This window comes from Cherax quadricarinatus, unplaced genomic scaffold (genome assembly GCF_038502225.1).
Source record: "Cherax quadricarinatus isolate ZL_2023a unplaced genomic scaffold, ASM3850222v1 Contig1589, whole genome shotgun sequence".
Taxonomy (NCBI): Eukaryota; Metazoa; Arthropoda; class Malacostraca; order Decapoda; family Parastacidae; genus Cherax; species Cherax quadricarinatus.
This window is the reverse complement of record NW_027196615.1, coordinates 64,162-84,012: the sequence shown is the minus strand read 5'-3', so window position 1 is coordinate 84,012 and position 19,851 is coordinate 64,162. Positions and strand designations below refer to the sequence as shown.

Here is a 19,851-nt window from a genome sequence, read left to right as displayed (position 1 = left end):
GAATGATGATGAAAGCATTTTCTTTTTGGGGATTTTCTTTCTTTTTTGGGTCACCCTGCCTCGGGTGGGGAGACTGTTTAATGGGTTATTTCATAAGCTGTAGCGAGTTCAAATGATAAACTTCTTCTTCGGAGGCTTCTTTTGTTTATTGTTAAGTCATGGTGGGTACACAGGCTTGTGTGTTTGAGCCCATGGCCCGGGCAGGGCCATCCCACGAGAGCTAGTAGGCCTTCTGTCTTCCTGCTGCAGCCATTGTGAGAGTGAGAGTGAGGCAAGGGGCAGGCAGGCTGGCTTGCCCACCGAGAGGCCTGGCTGAGGGCAGCATCTGAGTGGACTTGAAATATGAACTAAGCTGGCAGACAGCATGGGCTGTCTGTGCAGACAGTACAGGCTGTCTACAAAAGCGGCCCGACTTGTTGAAAAAAAAAAAAAAAAAAAAAAAAAAAAAAAAAAATCGGGCCGATTCCTACAAAGGCAGGGGTGGCCCGAAAAGAAAAAAAAAAAAACTTTCATCATCATTCACTCCATCACTGTCTTGCCAGAGGGGTGCTTTACACTACAGTTAACCCTTTGAGGGTCTGTGCGTAGATCTCGACTTTACGTTGAGGGTCCAAACCGTAGATCTATGTCATGGAGCTCAAGCTCACTCTGATAAGCTGTGAGCAGTAAATTTTGGTCTAGATATGAGAGAATACATCTATGTGGTATGTGTGCACCACATAAAACAAATCCTGCAGCACATAGTGCATAATGAGAGAAAAAAAACTGAGACCGTAATTTTCTATTAAAACAGCGACTTTGCAGTGTTTTTTCGTATGTTTTTTATAGTTGTATTTGCGATTTCTTGGTCTCATTTGATAAAATGGAAGATATATTACAGAAATAGAGATGAAATGGCTTGTAACTGATCTCAAAATAGCAGAAGTGTTAAATTTTTGCCGATGTTCTAGAGTAAACAAATGGCCTCACACATCTGATACACGCCTGCTGGTAGGTCTAATATACATTTACAAATGTGGTGATATTATTTATACAATTATTACAGTATTGCATAACAGTAATAATATTTGTTTTGGTTTGAATAAAAATTCATTATGTGAATAATAAATCAAAATGGAATTCATTAGGAAAGCCTGGAAACATAACTGATGAACAGAGGGAATGTTAGTTTAGTGCCAGGAATGCCTGCATTGTTTATTCTGGACCCTATTTTGAAATTGGAGTATTTTGAACTCTGCATTAAATTGGCCAAATTACCAATTTCCGATCACTTTATTTTGTAGTTGAAACAATTGACTTGGCGAATTCTTGTGCTTGCTCAATAGAATAGAAGTAATACTAGTGAAAATAGCCAAAATTTGGTGCGACTGGAATATTGTAATTGGCCTAAAATGGGAGTCAGAAAGTTCGGCAAATCTCCGATGTGTAAATATCGCTGACACATCAAAATTGCGAGAGCATAATTTCGTCAATTTTCCATCAAATTTCGTACTTTTTGTTTATTACCTTCAGAAAAAGATTCCTTCCATTTCATAAGAAAAAAATAGCAAAATAATTTTTTGAAAATTCTTGGACACTGGTGTACACTTAGAAATTTGGCCTTTGGACCCTGAATGGGTTAATAATAATAATAATATTAATACACAACCTAACGCACATAAAGAAAGCTTACGACGGCGTTTCGGTCCGACTTGGACCATTGACAAAAGTCACACTGGTCCAAATCGGACCGAAATGTCATCGTAAGCTTCTCTTTCTTTTGTGCGATTATGTATCGTTCAATCGTGGTATTGTGCCTGTTTGTTGTTAATAATATTAATAATAATAATAATACATGTGCAACAGTTAGACAACTTTGATTCAAGCGTTTGCCTACACAGGTAGGCTTCTTCATCGAATACAGAAAGTGGCGGGAGGAACAGTAGAGATGTGAAGGCGATGTAATCAGTCCATCACCCTTGAGTCGTAGAATTGAGGTTGTCACCTCGGCCTGGACCTGGAAGTTCAGTTCCATAGTCAGGAACTATCTGAAGATCAGCGACAGTGCAGGAGACTTAAATACTGTCGGAAGGAGGAGGTGCAGAGTAGTAGTATTAGTAGTAGTGAGAATGCTAGCCACAGAGAGGTCATGTCCTCTCCAGTGGCTACATTCTCACACTACTACTACTGCTACTCCTGCACCTCCTTCTGACAGTATTTAAGTCTGACTGTCGCTTGATCTCATGGAGGTGTTCCTGAACTTGGAACTGAACTCAGGCCGAGGACTGACAACCTCAAATTCACGACTAAGTGATGTGGACTGATTCACTCCTCACATCTCACTGTTCCTGCCTACTCTGATTCGACTGAAGAACCTACTGTGTAGGCACGCATTTGGAATAAAGTTGTCTAACTGTTGCATATGTGAATCTTACCTAACAACCTGTCGGATTTATTGTATACCATTTTGATGTTCAATAATAATACTTTAATTTAATAATAATAATAATAATATATCTAGGTAGTAGGTTGTTGAACAGCAACCACTCAGGGAGGTTTTGCTGTCTTACCAAATGAGTGTAAAATAGAAACCTGTAATTGTTTTACATGAAGATAGGATTACTGATGTCTGTGTGTGTGTGTGTGTGTGTGTGTGTGTGTGTGTGTGTGTGTGTGTGTGTGTGTGTGTGTGTGTGTGTCATAAACGTGTAAGATTTCAGGTACGTCTTGCCACTTCTCCTTACACTTAGGTCACACTACACACACATGTACAGGCATATATATATATCATATACATATACACACCCCTCTGCATTTTCTTCTATTTTCTTACTAGGTCTTGTTTATTTCTTCTTATTTCCATGGGGGACGTGGAACAGAATTCTTCCTCCGTAAGTCATGCATGTCGTAAAAGGCGATCTAAAATGCTGGGAGGGAAAAGAGGGCTAGTAACCCCTGTTCCTGTATACATTACAGCCTCTCCTTACTTAACAACAGTTCCAGTCCTAAGACCACGTCAGTAAATGAATTAGTTGCTAAGTGAGGAGCATACTATAATGGTAGTGGGTTTGTGTCAGCTATCTTTGTGACATTTCTGACATATTTTTGAATGTTCATACAGTATTGTACTGTATATTGTATTAAACAGAATAAGAGGAAATCAGCTCTAATATACATTATTTAGGTATGAATACTGGTCAAAGAGCCTATCGTAAGTCCGAGTTGTCAGTAAAGCGAGAGGCTGTACTAAATTTAAAGAGAGAAGCTTTTGTTTTTCTTTTTTAGGCCACCCTACCTCAGTGGGATGTGGTTGGTTTGTTTAAAAAAAAATGATAATAGAATAATACTGATAGAGTGGGTGAGGTGCTTTCAGCAAATTTTGCTGAGAATAAGAAACCATTTTGGAATGAGATAAATAGGGTAGAAAAGCCTAGGGAACAAATGGACTTGACAGTTAAAAACAGAATAAGGGAGTTAGTAGATGGAGAGGTGGAGGTATTGGGAAGATGAAATATTTAGAGGAACTGTTAAATGTTCATGAAGAGAAGGAGGCAGTGATTTTATTCATTGGCCAGGGAGGTATAAAATCTTTTAGGAGTGAAGAACAGCCAGATATGAGTGTGAGGGAGTGTATGAGGCATTAGGTAGAATGAAAGGGGTGTAAAACAGCTGGAATTAACACGCTCACACAGCAATCATGTGTGAGCGTGTTAGATAGGAAGTGGAGACAAATGGTTTTTGGGACTTGACAAGCTGTTGGAGTGTGAGGACAGTAATATTTTGTGAAAGGATTCAGGAAACGTTAGCAGGACTTGAGTCCTGTAGGTGGGAAAGTACAATACCTACACTTTAACCCTTTGACTGTCAGGCGCTGTATATGCGCTTTGTGAGGTACCGTGTTTGGACGATATATACTCATAAATTCTAAGTGGACTTCAAATCAGGCAGGAGCTAGTAGGCCCACATGTGAGAGAATGGGTCTGTGTGGTCAGTGTGCACCACATAAAAAAAATCCTGGAGCACGTAGTGCATAATGAGAAAAAAAACTCCGACCGTTTTTTTAATTAAAATGCCGACTTTGTGGTCTATTTTCGTATAGTATTTGTGGTTGTATTCTCGTTTTCATGGTCTCATTTGATAGAATGGAAACTATATTATAGAAATGGAGGTGATTTTGATTAATTTTACTATAAAAAGAACCTGGAAATGGAACACAAAGTACAGGAATGTTTGATTTTTGCCGATGTTCAAAAAGTAAACAAATGATGTCATTGTCAATAAATGTCCAAATAGCCATTCTAATACTGCAGTCATGAATGGGAGTTGATGTAATTTTACAATTATTACAGTATTGCAGTAATCTGCATAACAGTAAATCTTCTATTTTTTGTTTGAATAAAATTTCAAAATAAAAAGCAAGAGTAATATCACAGGGACCTGGAGACATGACTGATGAACAAAGAAAATCCTATTTTAGAGCCAGGAATGTCTGCATTGTTCATTCTGGACCTTATTTTGAAATTGTCGTATTTTTTAATTTTCGTGAAATTGGCCAAATTGCAAATTTCTGACCATGTTATTGGGTAGTTGAAATCGGTAAATGGGCAGTTTCTTGTGCTCAATCGATAGAAAAAATAGAGTTCTGAAGAAATAGTTATGAGTTTGGTTGACTGGAATAACGGAATTAGCCGAAAATAGGGCTCAAAGTGGGCGAAATTGCCGATTTTTAAATATCGCGAAGTCGCTAACTTCGCGAGCGTAATTCCGTCAGTTTTCCATCAAATTTCGTTTTTAGTGTCTTTACAATCGGGGAAAGAAAGATTCTCTATCATTTCATAACAAAAAATAATTTTTTTTTTTTTTCGAATATTTTGCGACACCAGGAGCAACTTCAGGATTGGGCCCTTCGACAGTCAAAGGGTTAAAGGAAGGTTTTGGGACATTTGGTGTTTAGAGTGATATCTGAACTGTTGTATCTGCGTACCTCTACAAAGACAGTGATGATGTGTGAATGATGGTGAGAGTTTTTTTTTTTAGGGGGTCACCCTGCCTCGGTAGGAGATGGCCAGCGTGTTGAAGAAAAATAATAATAATAATAATAGTAATAATCTGACAAGTATACACTACAACTATGACAGACCTAGTGGACATCATTGGTACACTACTGTATATAGAAAGCCCCTGGTTATGCAGAGCATTTCTGGCAACTTAGGTTAATCTTATTCTTCAGGATGCAACACACACTAGTAATATCATCGTATTACATAATATGTCTTCAAATTTTTTGAGGTCTTATTTATAAACATAGAGAGAATTACCTCAAAAATACAAGTTGAAAGGCATTATAAATGTTTAGAAACCTGATGTACTGAGTCTGGCTTTAGGTAAACTGGAAAAAATACATTCTAAAACTGGTATCATTCATGGAAGAGACTAAGAGAAATAAGAATTTCATTGAGGCCTGGTCTGGGACTGGGCAGTTAGAGCATTGACCCTCAGAACACACACTGTGTCAGGTCACCCCCACCTGGTAGGGTGGCTGACAGTGAAGAAAACTCTCACTGTCACCCATTCAATCACTGTCTTGCAAGAAGAATGGCGACATCACAGTTCAGATGACCATCCAAATCTCAGCATCTCCACCACCCTCCTTCAGAGACTAAGCACTGTGCTTCCCACCTCCAGGACTTAAGTCCAGTTAACCAGCTTTCCTGAATCCTTCATAAATCATATATATGTATGTAGTGCAGTATCGTGGTTGTTTTTGAATGCTTCACATTTACGGCACATGTGCTTTGGGTCCTGGAATATTTTGTATTGGATACTGAAGACCTGGTATTTATTTTTAGAGACAAACATACAAGCTAAAAAAAAGAAGTAGAGATATGAAGAAATGTTCATAATTTCATTTCAAAATTTGTCTCCCAGGCTAGGTTATTATGTCCCTCTAGTAATCAGTTCATCTTCTAAATCATGTGTAGTATTGTTACAGTAATATACACTCATTTATTACCTTTGTATTGCTTTTCTACAGATCAATGAGAATTTTCATTTGGTGTAGTCTTAGAATGTTATCTATTTTTTTATTGTCATTGAATTAATAATTTAAATTTTTATTCCAGGCCAAATATAAACCCCAGAGTAAAGATGACTTGCACATGCTTCTGTAAAGAGAGACAGCGGTGATGGCTTGACACCATTAATTGACCAAGGCAAGTATTGTATCTGGGGACTCTTCATATTACACAGATAACCCACACATAGGAGAAAGAAACTTATGATGATGTTTTGGTCCAACTTGGATGATTAACTAGTCACACACTTAGTCACAAGTTTCTTTCTCCTATTTAATTATTTTATTAACACATCGGCCATTTCGCACCATGGCAGGGTGGCCAGAAAAAGAAAAGCTTTCATCATCATTCACTCCATCACTGTCTTGCATGTGTGGGTTATTTATTTATTGTTCCAGTTGTGGTATTGTGCTTTTTTTATTCTATATAGGCCCTTCTTATTGTTTCTTTACTTTCATGCAAGGAGGTGTAATGATGTAGAATCTTTTTCCAACCATTGATTATCAGTTGAATTCAGCATCTTCGAAAGCTTGGCACTCACCAGTAACATTCAAAGTTGTTATGGAAGAATTCTGCGGGTTGACTTGTGTGTCCTGTGCAGTATATTAAATGATAACTTATGACTTTTTTCTTTTTTCTTGTTATGAAGTTGATATACAGTGTTGCAGTTTAATGATAGTTTTGAACAGAATGTACTAATAAGGTCAGATATTTTGGAAAAAAAAAAGAATGTGTTTAGAATGAATGTAAAAAAAAAAAAAAAAAATGTGCATCTTAATTTTGATTTATTAAAATAACAGTACTGTATATTAGAATAACGTTAAGCAGATAAGAGGAGAGAGTGAATGGATTGAATGATGTGTCAATGGGAGGCAGCTGCTGTGTTAAAAAAACATTTAAGTTATTGTATTTTTTTTTTTCAACAAGTCAACTGTTTCCCACTGAGGCAGTGTGACCCATAAAGAAAGAAAATCCCCAAAAAGAAAATACTTTCATCATCGTTCAACACTTTCACCTCACTCATACATAATCACTGTCTTTGCAGAGGCACCAGATACAACAGTTTAGAAGCATATACAGTGGACCCCGACTTACGATATTAATTCATTCCAGAAGTCTGTTCGGGTGCCGTTATTGAACGAATTTGTTCCCATAAGGAATATTGTAAATTAGATTAGTCCGTTTCAGACCCCCAAAAATACACGTACAAAAGCACTTACAAAAATACACTTACATAATTGTTAGAGTTGGGAGCTGATCGTAAGGCGGGGGTCTACTGTATAAAGATATATAACATATCCCTCCAAACTGCCAATATCCCAAACCCCTCCTTTAAAGTGCAGGCATTGTACACTACTTTTCCAGTACTCAGGTCTGGCTATATAAAAATAACCGGTTCCCCTGAATCCCATTACTAAATATTACCCTGCTCACACTCCAACAGCTTGTCAGGTCCCAAAAACCATTCGTCTCCATTTACTTGCATCTAACATGCTCATGCATGCTTACTGGAAGTCCAAGCCCCTCGCCCACAAAGCCTCCTTTACCCCCTCCCTCCAACCTTTTCGAGGACGACCCCTACCCCGCTTTCCTTCCCCTACAGATTTATGTGCTCTCCATGCCATTCTACTTTGATCCATTCTCTCTGAATGACGAAACCACCTCATCAGCCCCTCTTCAGCCCTCTGACTAATACTTTTATTAACTCCACACCTTCTCCTAATTTCCACACTCCAAATTCTCTGCATAATATTTCCACCACACGTTGCCCTTAGACAGGACATCTCCACTGCCTCCAACCACCTCCTCACTGCAGCATTTACAACCCAAGGTTCACACCCATATTAGAGTGTTGGTACTGCTATACTTTCATACATTCCCTTCTTTGCCTCTATAGGTAATGTTTTTTGTCTCCACATATACCTCAATGCACCACTCACCTTTTTTCCTTCAATTCTGTGGTTAACCTCATCCTTCACAGACCCATCTGCTGACACGTCAACTCCCAAATATCTGAAAACATTCACTTCTTCCATACTCCCTCTCTCTATTGTGATAATTGATTTTTGTTTATTTAAATAGTTTAATACCCTCATCACCTTACTCTTATCTATGTTCACTTTCAACTTTCTAACTTTACACACCCTCCCAAACTTGTCCACTAACCTTTGCAACTTTTCTTTAGAATCTCCCGTAAGCACAGTATCATCAGCAAAAAGTAACTGTGTCAACTCCCATTTTGTACGTGATTCCCCATAATTTAATCATGAGTTATTCATTAATGTTATTAATGCATAAAAAGTTAAAAAGATGAGAATGTTAAAAGGAGCATATCTGCATGCCTCTGGTAAGCCAGTGATTGCGTGAATAATGATGAAAGTTTTCCTTTTTTTGGGTCACCCTACCTTGATGGTAGATGGCCAGTGTGTTAAAAAAAAGTTTGAATAAGAAAAGAGGGCTTGCTTGATTGGTTGAATTTAGGTGAATGTTGGGGTTAAATGAAGGTTTATGTCACTGGCTATAAATATTTATATCACCTTGGTAATTACTATGTAGATTTCTCTGATAGCATTTTCTGCATTTTTATATTGTTTCTAACAATGAATTGCATTTATACATTCCAAGACTAGTGTTGGAATTTATTGATATTGTACTGTTAAAATACTATCAGGGAATTATATCCAATCAGTGATTGTTTTTTCGTTAATCCAGTTGGAATAATAATTTACGTAGTTGAAAAATGCACTGGAAAATTGGTCTGTTTTATGCTTTTTTGTACCTTTTAGCTTTTAAATTTAATTCTGTGCCTGTCTATCCACATATAATTCTGAAAATTCTTAACAAGGAATCTCATAGGCACAGCTGGCCAACAGCTAGTAAGTCTCCAGTATTGAATGAATTGTGACAAGTAAGTTTTAATTAACCCATTGAGGGTCGGCCAAATTTAAAAAAAAAAAAAATTATTTTCTCTTATGAAAAGATAGAGAATCTTTTCCCGATCATAAGGACACCAAAAGTTTGAAATTTGATGGAAAACTTACGGAATTATGCTCTCGCAAAGTTAGCGATCTCGGCGATGTTTACGCATCGGCCCACTTTGAGCCCCATTTTCGGCCAATTCCACTGTACTAGTCGACAAAAAACATGAATATTTCGCTAGAACTCCATTTTTTCTATCGAATGGGTGCAAGAAACCACCCATTTATGAAATTCAACTATCCAGTACAGTGGTCAGAATTTAGCAATTTTGCCAAATTCACACAAATTTCAAAAGATGCCAATTTCCGAATAGGGTCCAGAATAAACAAGAAAGACATTCCTGGCACTAAAATGACATTTCCTCTGGTCATTAGTCATGTCTCAAGGCCCCTCTTATATTCTTTTGCTTTCCACTTTGAATTTTTATTCTCACAAAAAATATAAGATTTACTGTTATGCAGACTACTGCATTAGTGTAAAAAATGGTATATATATTATTGGTGCACTTGTGAAAGAATATTAGACTCACCAGTTGACGTGTATTGCACGCTTGGCACGATTTGTTTACTTTTGAAATTTGGTAAAAATCGAACATTTCTGCTACTTTGAGCTCAATTTCAAGGTACCTTTCATTGTAAAACCAGTCAAAATCATCTCAATTTCTGTAATATGTCTTCCATTCTATAAAATGAGACCAAGAAAACTAGAATACAACAATAAGTACCATACGAAAATACAATGCAAAGTCGCTGTTTTATTCCAAAAAAATGGTCAAAGTTTTTTTTTTCTCATGCACTGTGTGCTGCAGGATTTTTTTTAGACTGTGCACACTGACCACATAGACCCATTCTTTCATATGAAGGCCTACCAGCTTTCTCCCACTAGATTTGAGGGCGCTAGAATTTAGGCGTACTAGTACGTCAAAAACCCTGGGTCGTAAGCCGTACTAGTACGTCCGAAACCCTCAAAGGGTTAAAAGTGGAATATATGGAAAACTTTGCAAGTTTTTATCTTTGTAGTATTATGAGTAGCAGTAAAAAAATTTTTTGGAGCTCTTTTTATTCAGAATTCTTGTAAATTTGGACTTTAAAATTATTAATTGGTCTCTGAAAATGAGAGTTTTACATATAATGGACAAAGTCCTTTGGTTGCAGAATTGTCTTATTGATACAGTACACTGACAAAATAACCTCATCTCTAACTACCACACTCACCATTACCAATCACCTACTGCTCCCTACTACTCTGTTAAATTGAGGTTGTACTGTATTTTAATGGTTGATCATGAATTTTTGTGATACCAACAGATACTGATGTGGGATGGACAGGTGGAGGATTAAATGAACCGACTGATGGGGAAGCCTCTGTTGATCATCTGGTTTTTGGCAGTAGTGTTGGACCTGGTGCTACTCCGAGCAGTGACAACAAGAAAAAGGAGCCTCATTTGTGTGCCTGTTGGTGCCCAGGATGGGCAGAAATATATGTTAGGCAACCCACTGGTTAGTTATCTTCCTTGTTGAATGTTGGTTTAAAGCTATTATTTTTAAATGGTTTTATGTTGATTAAAAATCAAATAAATTACCCAAACTAGCTTCCTTGCAGGTGGCAAAGTAGTTCCTTGCCTGCCACATTGTGTATTTGCAAATGACAAAGGTATGCAGACATCTGAGTATTTTTTGAATACCTTATGGAACTAAAAGTAAAGGGAAGAATGGCAGGTGGAGAGTGTGAGAAGCCAGATTTTCAAAGAGGGAACTTTATAGGGATGAGGGATTTCCTGGTAGGAAAGCAATCTGGAAGGCAAGTGAGTGGATGAGATGGATTACCTAGTTGAAAATGGCTCGGAAACAAAGAACTTCTTACACATCACGGTGCTCCCAGTATATACCCATGTACTTTTTGCTCAGGTAGATCTGTTTTGCCACTGTGTGGGCAAAACTTAATCAATATAAGATTGCATTTATGTCCATTTTTCCATCTTGTTTTTATTTTATACCATTTATCTCCAAGGGGAAATAGCATCTCTGGTTCAACCAGAGATGCAGAGAGGCAAACAAAGAAGCAAAAGTGCATGAAAACACTGTAGAAAGTAAAGGACAGATGAGAAGTGAAATGAATATGCAGGGGTGAGGAGAGAGAGGCTAAGTGACAATTTGAGAATGATACCAAATGTGAATCAAAGCTGCTTCACAGCCACATCAGAAAAAAGATGATACAAGAAAGTCTGCAAAGTACTGAACAAATGTTTTAAAGAGGTTTGAAAGAAAGAAGGGTACACTGGCAGAAATTGGAGACCTGACCTTACACACAACAGGAAAAAGAGGCAAGATATGGTATAAAATGTCAACAGATGTACATTAATACACATGCACAGTACCTGGCTATTTTATTAATATCCTAATACTGAATATTGACTAATTGCAGTTTTTATTTGCATTATCTCCTGTTAAATTTTTGTCTTGTTATTTTTTTTTATAATTTGCCTTGATGTTATTCAGCATCATTTCTTTTTTTAGGGAATGTGACCTGGATGATGAGACTTATGAACAATGTGACAGTAGAAACAGGAGAGGAGCTTCCTTTAAATATCTTGAGTAATCTTATTGTACCTCTAACTTCAATTGAGTCTAGCGAGCTTGCCATGTCAGTCTTCTCTCACCAGGAAGATGAGAAAAATGAGGTAAAATATTGAAATTAATGTGAGAAAAATGAGGTAAAATATTGTAATTAATGTGGGAAAATGAGGTGAAATATTGTAATGTGAGAAAAATGAGGTAAAATATTGTAATTAATGTGGGAAAAATGAGATAAAATATTTTAATTAATGTGGGAATAATGAGGTAAAGTATTGTAATAATGTGAGAAAAATGAGGTAAAATATTGCCACCACTTGACCAGACCATCTCATCACCCCTTCTGCTGTTTGAATTATACACTTCATACCACACTGTTTTTTAATTTCCCAATTTTTCATTCTCTACATTTTAAATGCAAATTATGGCTATACATTTCATCCAGTTTTTTATCATGAACATTTGAAATGCTTTTTTGCTCTATTCAACATTAATATTTTCACAGGAACTCTTAGGCCAACACTTTGAAGACTCCAGACCACGGGCATTTTCTGGTGCCTCAGACAAGACACAAGACTCGGATCTTGGCTCTCAGAGAGATTCTAGTGGTTGTAGCAGCGGTGCGCCATCTCATGCATCATCTGACCTTCGGATCAATGCTGCTGATCCAGGGGATGACACCAGAGGCAGTTCACCTCTGACTAATACAAGCACATCTGGTGAGTTATAAGAATGTCATATATTGGTGTTAGAGGAATATATTAATATACAAAGCCTTTTTTTTTTTTCACTATTTTTAATTGTACTGATTTTGCCAAATGACATGCAAGTTGTATCATTTGGCAAACTTTAAAACATTCTTCAATAATCTACAGTATAACAGAAGCGCATAATGAGGCTATGTGAAAAGTACTCATTGAACCAACAGATAATTGATCTCACTAGAAATGAAAATACCCTGGATTTGATATTCACAAACAACAAGGAACTAATCAGAGACATAACAGTCACAAAAAAATATACTCTGATCACATCATCATAGAAGTTCAAACGAGTATTAACTCGGGGTTAGGGAACTGCATCACTAATGTTAGAGATGGGATGTTCAGCAAGTTTAATTTTAACAACCATAGAATTGACTGGGAAAAAATAAACCACTAGCTATCAAACATATCCTAGGAATCAGACATGAGCACCCTAAATCCCCACCAAACCTAGAGAAGCTGAATGTAGAAGCATACAAGGTATGTATGATGCACGTACCATTGAGAAAACCCAGAAGAAGATCAGATATAGAGAGAGAGAGTGTAGGAGATAGTACAGAAGACAAAAATGGGTTACTGAATTGCTTAAAAACACAGATCTGCTGCAACAGAGGAAAGATAGTCTTAGCCGAGAGATCACCAAATTAGAGCAAAAACTTAGGATGTCGTACCTAACAGGAGTACAAAGGGAACAAAGGGCCATACAGGATATTGCAGGAAACCCAAAATATTTCTATTGCTATGCAAAATCCAAGCTAAGGCCTACCTGTAGAATTGGACCATTATTGAGAGGAGATTTGTATACTGACGATGAACAGGAAATGAATGAAATTCTAAAAGAACAGTATGAGTTGGTGTTCAGCAACCCACTAAATGACAGTAAGGTAGCAAATGCAGAAACATTTTTTGCTCCAGCAGAAGGCCACACAGACCAACTGACTGACATTAGTACAAATCTCATAGATTTAAAAAAAGAAATGGATAACATGCCCACTCATCAGCACCTGGACCAGATTCATGAAATGCCCTATTTATAAAGAAGTGCAAAGTACCACTAGCACGAGCCCTCAGTATTCTTTGGAGAAAGAGCTTAGATTTAGGTGAAGTACCTGAGGCCTTAAAGAGTACAGACATAGAACCTTTGCATAAGGGAGGTAGTAGAGCATTAGCTAAAAATTACAGACCAGTAGCCCTAACTTATTACATCATAAAAATCTTTGAAAGAGTGATGAGACAACAGATTACAAATTTCCTGGACCAGCATGATTTTAGAGCAGGACAATCATGCCTGTCACAGATGCTGAATCATTAGGACAGAATTACGGAGACATTGGAAGACGACTAAAACCCAGATGTGATATACACAGGTTTTGCAAAGGTGTTTGAGATGTGAGATCATGGAGTGATAGAGTACAAAGTGAGGGCCCGGGCATTACGGGAAAGGTAGGCAGATGGATTTTTGGGTTCCTAACACACAGAACACAAAAAGTAGTTGTAAACATAACAAGATCCAGCATCAGCAAGGTAAAAAGCTCAGTGCCCCAAGGCACTGTCCTGGCACCTCTGCTGTTTCTCATCCTCATAGCAGACATAGATAAAAACACTCGTCACACTTTTGTAACATCATTTGCAGATGACACTAAAATAAGCATCAAAGTCACTATGGTAGAAGACACTGAAAAATTGCAGGAAGACAAGCAGGGTTTTTCAGTGGGAAGTGGAGAACAACATGATGTTCACTGGTGATAAGTTCCAGCTGCTTTGGTATGGAAAGAATAAAGAACTCAAAAGGAACACTATATCCAAAATTGAAGAGAGTCACCAAATAGAATGAATGGAACAAGTAAAAGACCTGGGAATAATTATGTCAGCTGACCATTCTTTTAAAGAAAAGAACAAGGCAAAGATCATGACAGCCAGGAAGATGACGGGGTGGGTGTTGAGATCTTTCAAAACAAGGGAAATAATGCCAGTGGTGACACTCTTCAAATCTCTAGTGCTCCCTCATTTAGAATATTACTCAGTGCTGATGGCCTCATTTAAAGCAGGAGAAATATCAGAGCTGGAACAAATACAGAGATCATTTATGGCTCACATTGAGCTAGTAAAGCACCTAAATTACTGGGAACACCTTCGTCTTGAATATGTACTCATTCGAGCGGAGGAGAGAGAGATGCACGATAATATATACCTGGAAAGTACTCGAGGATCTGCTCCCAAATCTGCACACTGCCATAACAACATACTGGAGTGAGAGATATGGGAGGAAGTGCAAAATAAACCCAGTGAGGAGCAGGGGTGCAGTAGGGACAATAAGGGAACACTGTATCAACATCTCGGGTCCCAGACTATAAATCATCTTGCCAGAAGATATCAGAAACCTGGCTAGAAGAAGTGTAGAAGCCTTCAAGAGGAAACTGAACAAGTATCTTCACCAGATGCCAGATCAACCAGGCTGTGATAGATATGTTGGGCAGTGGGCCTCCAGCAGCAACAGCCTGGTTGACCAGGCAAGCACCAGACGAGTCTGGTCTATGGCTGGGATCCAAAGAGTAGTGAAACTCTCGAAACTTCAAAGGTATATCAAAGGTAGCAGTACCCCCCTCAATATATAAATTAATATTTATACACTTTATCTAATTTGTTTTTAACACTGGCTGTCTCCCACTTGGGCAGGGTGACCTGAAAAAGGAGAATTTATATAGGAGAAGGGGTTACTCGCCCCTTGCTCTGGCATTTTAGTCATCTCTTACAACACGAATGGGTTACTGAGGAAGAATGCTTCACTTCCCCATGGAGACTATCTAATTATACATTCTTCTTTTTGAGATATGTATCGTATATTACTTAGACAAATACACACACAGGTGAGACTCCTGATGACCCTCGTGTTCCTGTTCAGCGTTGCCATTCAAGTCCAGAAATGAGTGAGGGTGTAGTAGCTGGAGGAGAATCTAGTCAGCAACCTTTTCTTGACACAGTGACTAAAGTTCCTACTTCTCCAAGTATATCACCAGGACTCTCAGAAACTGCACCAGTTACATCTACAACAAGACAGGCAAAATCAAAGCCCAGGTTTGTTCCGAAGTCAAGTGTTCTTTTTTTTTACTAAGTTGTCTGTCATTTTTATTTGCAGTACCTAATTCACATTTTTATATTTATATATTTATATAAACTTTATAAAACTTTATAAAACTGGGTTGCTTAAATGTGCGTGGATGTAGTGCGGATGACAAGAAACAGATGATTGCTGATGTTATGAATGAAAAGAAGTTGGATGTCCTGGCCCTAAGCGAAACAAAGCTGAAGGGGGTAGGAGAGTTTCAGTGGGGGGAAATAAATGGGATTAAATCTGGAGTATCTGAGAGAGTTAGAGCAAAGGAAGGGGTAGCAGTAATGTTAAATGATCAGTTATGGAAGGAGAAAAGAGAATATGAATGTGTAAATTCAAGAATTATGTGGATTAAAGTAAAGGTTGGATGCGAGAAGTGGGTCATAATAAGCGTGTATGCACCTGGAGAAGAGAGGAATGCAGAGGAGAGAGAGAGATTTTGGGAGATGTTAAGTGAATGTATAGGAGCCTTTGAACCAAGTGAGAGAGTAATTGTGGTAGGGGACTTGAATGCTAAAGTAGGAGAAACCTTTAGAGAGGGTGTGGTAGGTAAGTTTGGGGTGCCAGGTGTAAATGATAATGGGAGCCCTTTGATTGAACTTTGTATAGAAAGGGGTTTAGTTATAGGTAATACATATTTTAAGAAAAAGAGGATAAATAAGTATACACGATATGATGTAGGGCGAAATGACAGTAGTTTGTTGGATTATGTATTGGTAGATAAAAGACTGTTGAGTAGACTTCAGGATGTACATGTTTATAGAGGGGCCACAGATATATCAGATCACTTTCTAGTTGTAGCTACACTGAGAGTAAAAGGTAGATGGGATACAAGGAGAATAGAAGCATCAGGGAAGAGAGAGGTGAAGGTTTATAAACTAAAAGAGGAGGCAGTTAGGGTAAGATATAAACAGCTATTGGAGGATAGATGGGCTAATGAGAGCATAGGCAATGGGGTCGAAGAGGTATGGGGTAGGTTTAAAAATGTAGTGTTAGAGTGTTCAGCAGAAGTTTGTGGTTACAGGAAAGTGGGTGCAGGAGGGAAGAGGAGCGATTGGTGGAATGATGATGTAAAGAGAGTAGTAAGGGAGAAAAAGTTAGCATATGAGAAGTTTTTACAAAGTAGAAGTGATGCAAGGAGGGAAGAGTATATGGAGAAAAAGAGAGAGGTTAAGAGAGTGGTGAAGCAATGTAAAAAGAGAGCAAATGAGAGAGTGGGTGAGATGTTATCAACAAATTTTGTTGAAAATAAGAAAAAGTTTTGGAGTGAGATTAACAAGTTAAGAAAGCCTAGAGAACAAATGGATTTGTCAGTTAAAAATAGGAGAGGAGAGTTATTAAATGGAGAGTTAGAGGTATTGGGAAGATGGAAGGAATATTGTTGAGGAATTGTTAAATGTTGATGAAGATAGGGAAGCTGTGATTTCGTGTATAGGGCAAGGAGGAATAACATCTTGTAGGAGTGAGGAAGAGCCAGTTGTGAGTGTGGGGGAAGTTCGTGAGGCAGTAGGTAAAATGAAAGGGGGTAAGGCAGCCGGGATTGATGGGATAAAGATAGAAATGTTAAAAGCAGGTGGGGATATAGTTTTGGAGTGGTTGGTGCAATTGTTTAATAAATGTATGGAAGAGGGTAAGGTACCTAGGGATTGGCAGAGAGCATGCATAGTTCCTTTGTATAAAGGCAAAGGGGATAAAAGAGAGTGCAAAAATTATAGGGGGATAAGTCTGTTGAGTGTACCTGGTAAAGTGTATGGTAGAGTTATAATTGAAAGAATTAAGAGTAAGACGGAGAATAGGATAGCAGATGAACAAGGAGGCTTTAGGAAAGGTAGGGGGTGTGTGGACCAGGTGTTTACAGTGAAACATATAAGTGAACAGTATTTAGATAAGGCTAAAGAGGTCTTTGTGGCATTTATGGATTTGGAAAAGGCGTATGACAGGGTGGATAGGGGGGCAATGTGGCAGATGTTGCAAGTGTATGGTGTAGGAGGTAGGTTACTGAAAGCAGTGAAGAGTTTTTACGAGGATAGTGAGGCTCAAGTTAGAGTATGTAGGAAAGAGGGAAATTTTTTTCCCAGTAAAAGTAGGCCTTAGACAAGGATGTGTGATGTCACCGTGGTTGTTTAATATATTTATAGATGGGGTTGTAAGAGAAGTAAATGCGAGGGTCTTGGCAAGAGGCGTGGAGTTAAAAGATAAAGAATCACACACAAAGTGGGAGTTGTCACAGCTGCTCTTTGCTGATGACACTGTGCTCTTGGGAGATTCTGAAGAGAAGTTGCAGAGATTGGTGGATGAATTTGGTAGGGTGTGCAAAAGAAGAAAATTAAAGGTGAATACAGGAAAGAGTAAGGTTATGAGGATAACAAAAAGATTAGGTGATGAAAGATTGAATATCAGATTGGAGGGAGAGAGTATGGAGGAGGTGAACGTATTCAGATATTTGGGAGTGGACGTGTCAGCGGATGGGTCTATGAAAGATGAGGTGAATCATAGAATTGATGAGGGAAAAAGAGTGAGTGGTGCACTTAGGAGTCTGTGGAGACAAAGAACTTTGTCCTTGGAGGCAAAGAGGGGAATGTATGAGAGTATAGTTTTACCAACGCTCTTATATGGGTGTGAAGCGTGGGTGATGAATGTTGCAGCGAGGAGAAGGCTGGAGGCAGTGGAGATGTCATGTCTGAGGGCAATGTGTGGTGTGAATATAATGCAGAGAATTCGTAGTTTGGAAGTTAGGAGGAGGTGCGGGATTACCAAAACTGTTGTCCAGAGGGCTGAGGAAGGGTTGTTGAGGTGGTTCGGACATGTAGAGAGAATGGAGCGAAACAGAATGACTTCAAGAGTGTATCAGTCTGTAGTGGAAGGAAGGCGGGGTAGGGGTCGGCCTAGGAAGGGTTGGAGGGAGGGGGTAAAGGAGGTTTTGTGTGCGAGGGGCTTGGACTTCCAGCAGGCATGCTTGAGCGTGTTTGATAGGAGTGAATGGAGACAAATGGTTTTTAATACTTGACGTGCTGTTGGAGTGTGAGCAAAGTAACATTTATGAAGGGATTCAGGGAAACCGGCAGGCCGGACTTGAGTCCTGGAGATGGGAAGTACAGTGCCTGCACTCTGAAGGAGGGGTGTTAATGTTGCAGTTTAAAAACTGTAGTGTAAAGCACCCTTCTGGCAAGACAGTGATGGAGTGAATGATGGTGAAAGTTTTTCTTTTTCGGGCCACCCTGCCTTGGTGGGAATCGGCCGGTGTGATAATAAAAAAAAAAAAAAAAAATATTTATATTTTTATATAGCCGGACTTGAGTCCTGGAAATGGGAAGTACAGTGCCTGCACTCTAAAGGAGGGGTTTTGGGATATTAGCAGTTTGGAGGGGTATGTTGTGTATCTTTATACGTATATGCTTCTAAACTGTTATGTTCTGAGCACCTCTGCAAAAACAGTGATTATGTGTGAGTGAGGTGAAAGTGTTGAATGATGATGAAAGTATTTTCTTTTTGGGGATTTTCTTTCTTTTTGGGTCACCCTGCCTCGGTGGGAGACGGCCGACTTGTTGAAAAAAAAAAAATTCACATCATTGTAGCTTCTTCTTTCAACAAACCAGCCGCATCCCATCGAAATTATTGTAACTATGATAATATATTTCAAGGCTGAATTGAAAATGTTTATTGATTCCATTCAGTTGCACCCCTCACAGAACAGTATTATATCCATTAATTTTTTCTTTCATGACGCTAATTTTTCTTTCTTGGGTCAAGAATATTTTTCTTATACGTATATTCTTATTCGTCACGTACTGATCTTTAAATCCATCACAGTATGGCAGATCTTAAAACCAATTTCAACTGAAAAATTATATTTTTTCTCATCTGTTTCACCTATTTTAATAATTAATCTTTCTTTACTATAAATGTTTTGTACACATGTAGTTACCTTTTAAAAATTTTTATTTTTACTTGTCAAGGTGATCCAAATAAGAAAACATTCACCATCGTTCATTCAATAGCTGTATTTTCAGAAGTGCACAGACATTACAGTTCATATGATCCTTGAAAGATTTCATAATTTGTAAACAAATACAGTAAACCTACAGTTTAACAGACCTTGATTTAATGGACTTCAGAAATACAAGACAAAATCCACTGGATCATTTGATTTGGAGACAGTGGACAAAGTGTGTTGGTTACAGAATTGGCAGTTATTTTTATGATTACAGCAAAATACTTTCATTTTGATCTACCACAATCACCATTACTGGCCACATGCTCCAATTTATTAAACCATTAAATCAAGAATTTACTGGAGTCAGAATTTATAATTGAAATTCACAGTTTTGGTTAATTAGTGATAGTACAGTACTGTACACATCCTTGTTGCA

The 19,851-nt window shown here is 38.1% G+C and overlaps 1 protein-coding gene across 1 annotated transcript in view; it reads left to right on the top strand.

The window, feature by feature from the left end:
* Positions 1 to 6,101: 6,101 nt before the first annotated feature.
* LOC128702905 (tuberin-like) overlaps positions 6,102 to 19,851 on the top strand; it is a gene marked incomplete at its 5' end in the record, with an annotated part of 34,568 nt that continues 20,818 nt past the window's right edge. Inside the window, 6 exon segments of the mRNA XM_070081062.1 lie at positions 6,102 to 6,138; positions 6,141 to 6,191; positions 10,340 to 10,531; positions 11,549 to 11,712; positions 12,111 to 12,324; positions 15,237 to 15,444. Coding sequence (XP_069937163.1) covers positions 6,102 to 6,138; positions 6,141 to 6,191; positions 10,340 to 10,531; positions 11,549 to 11,712; positions 12,111 to 12,324; positions 15,237 to 15,444 — 866 coding nt within the window.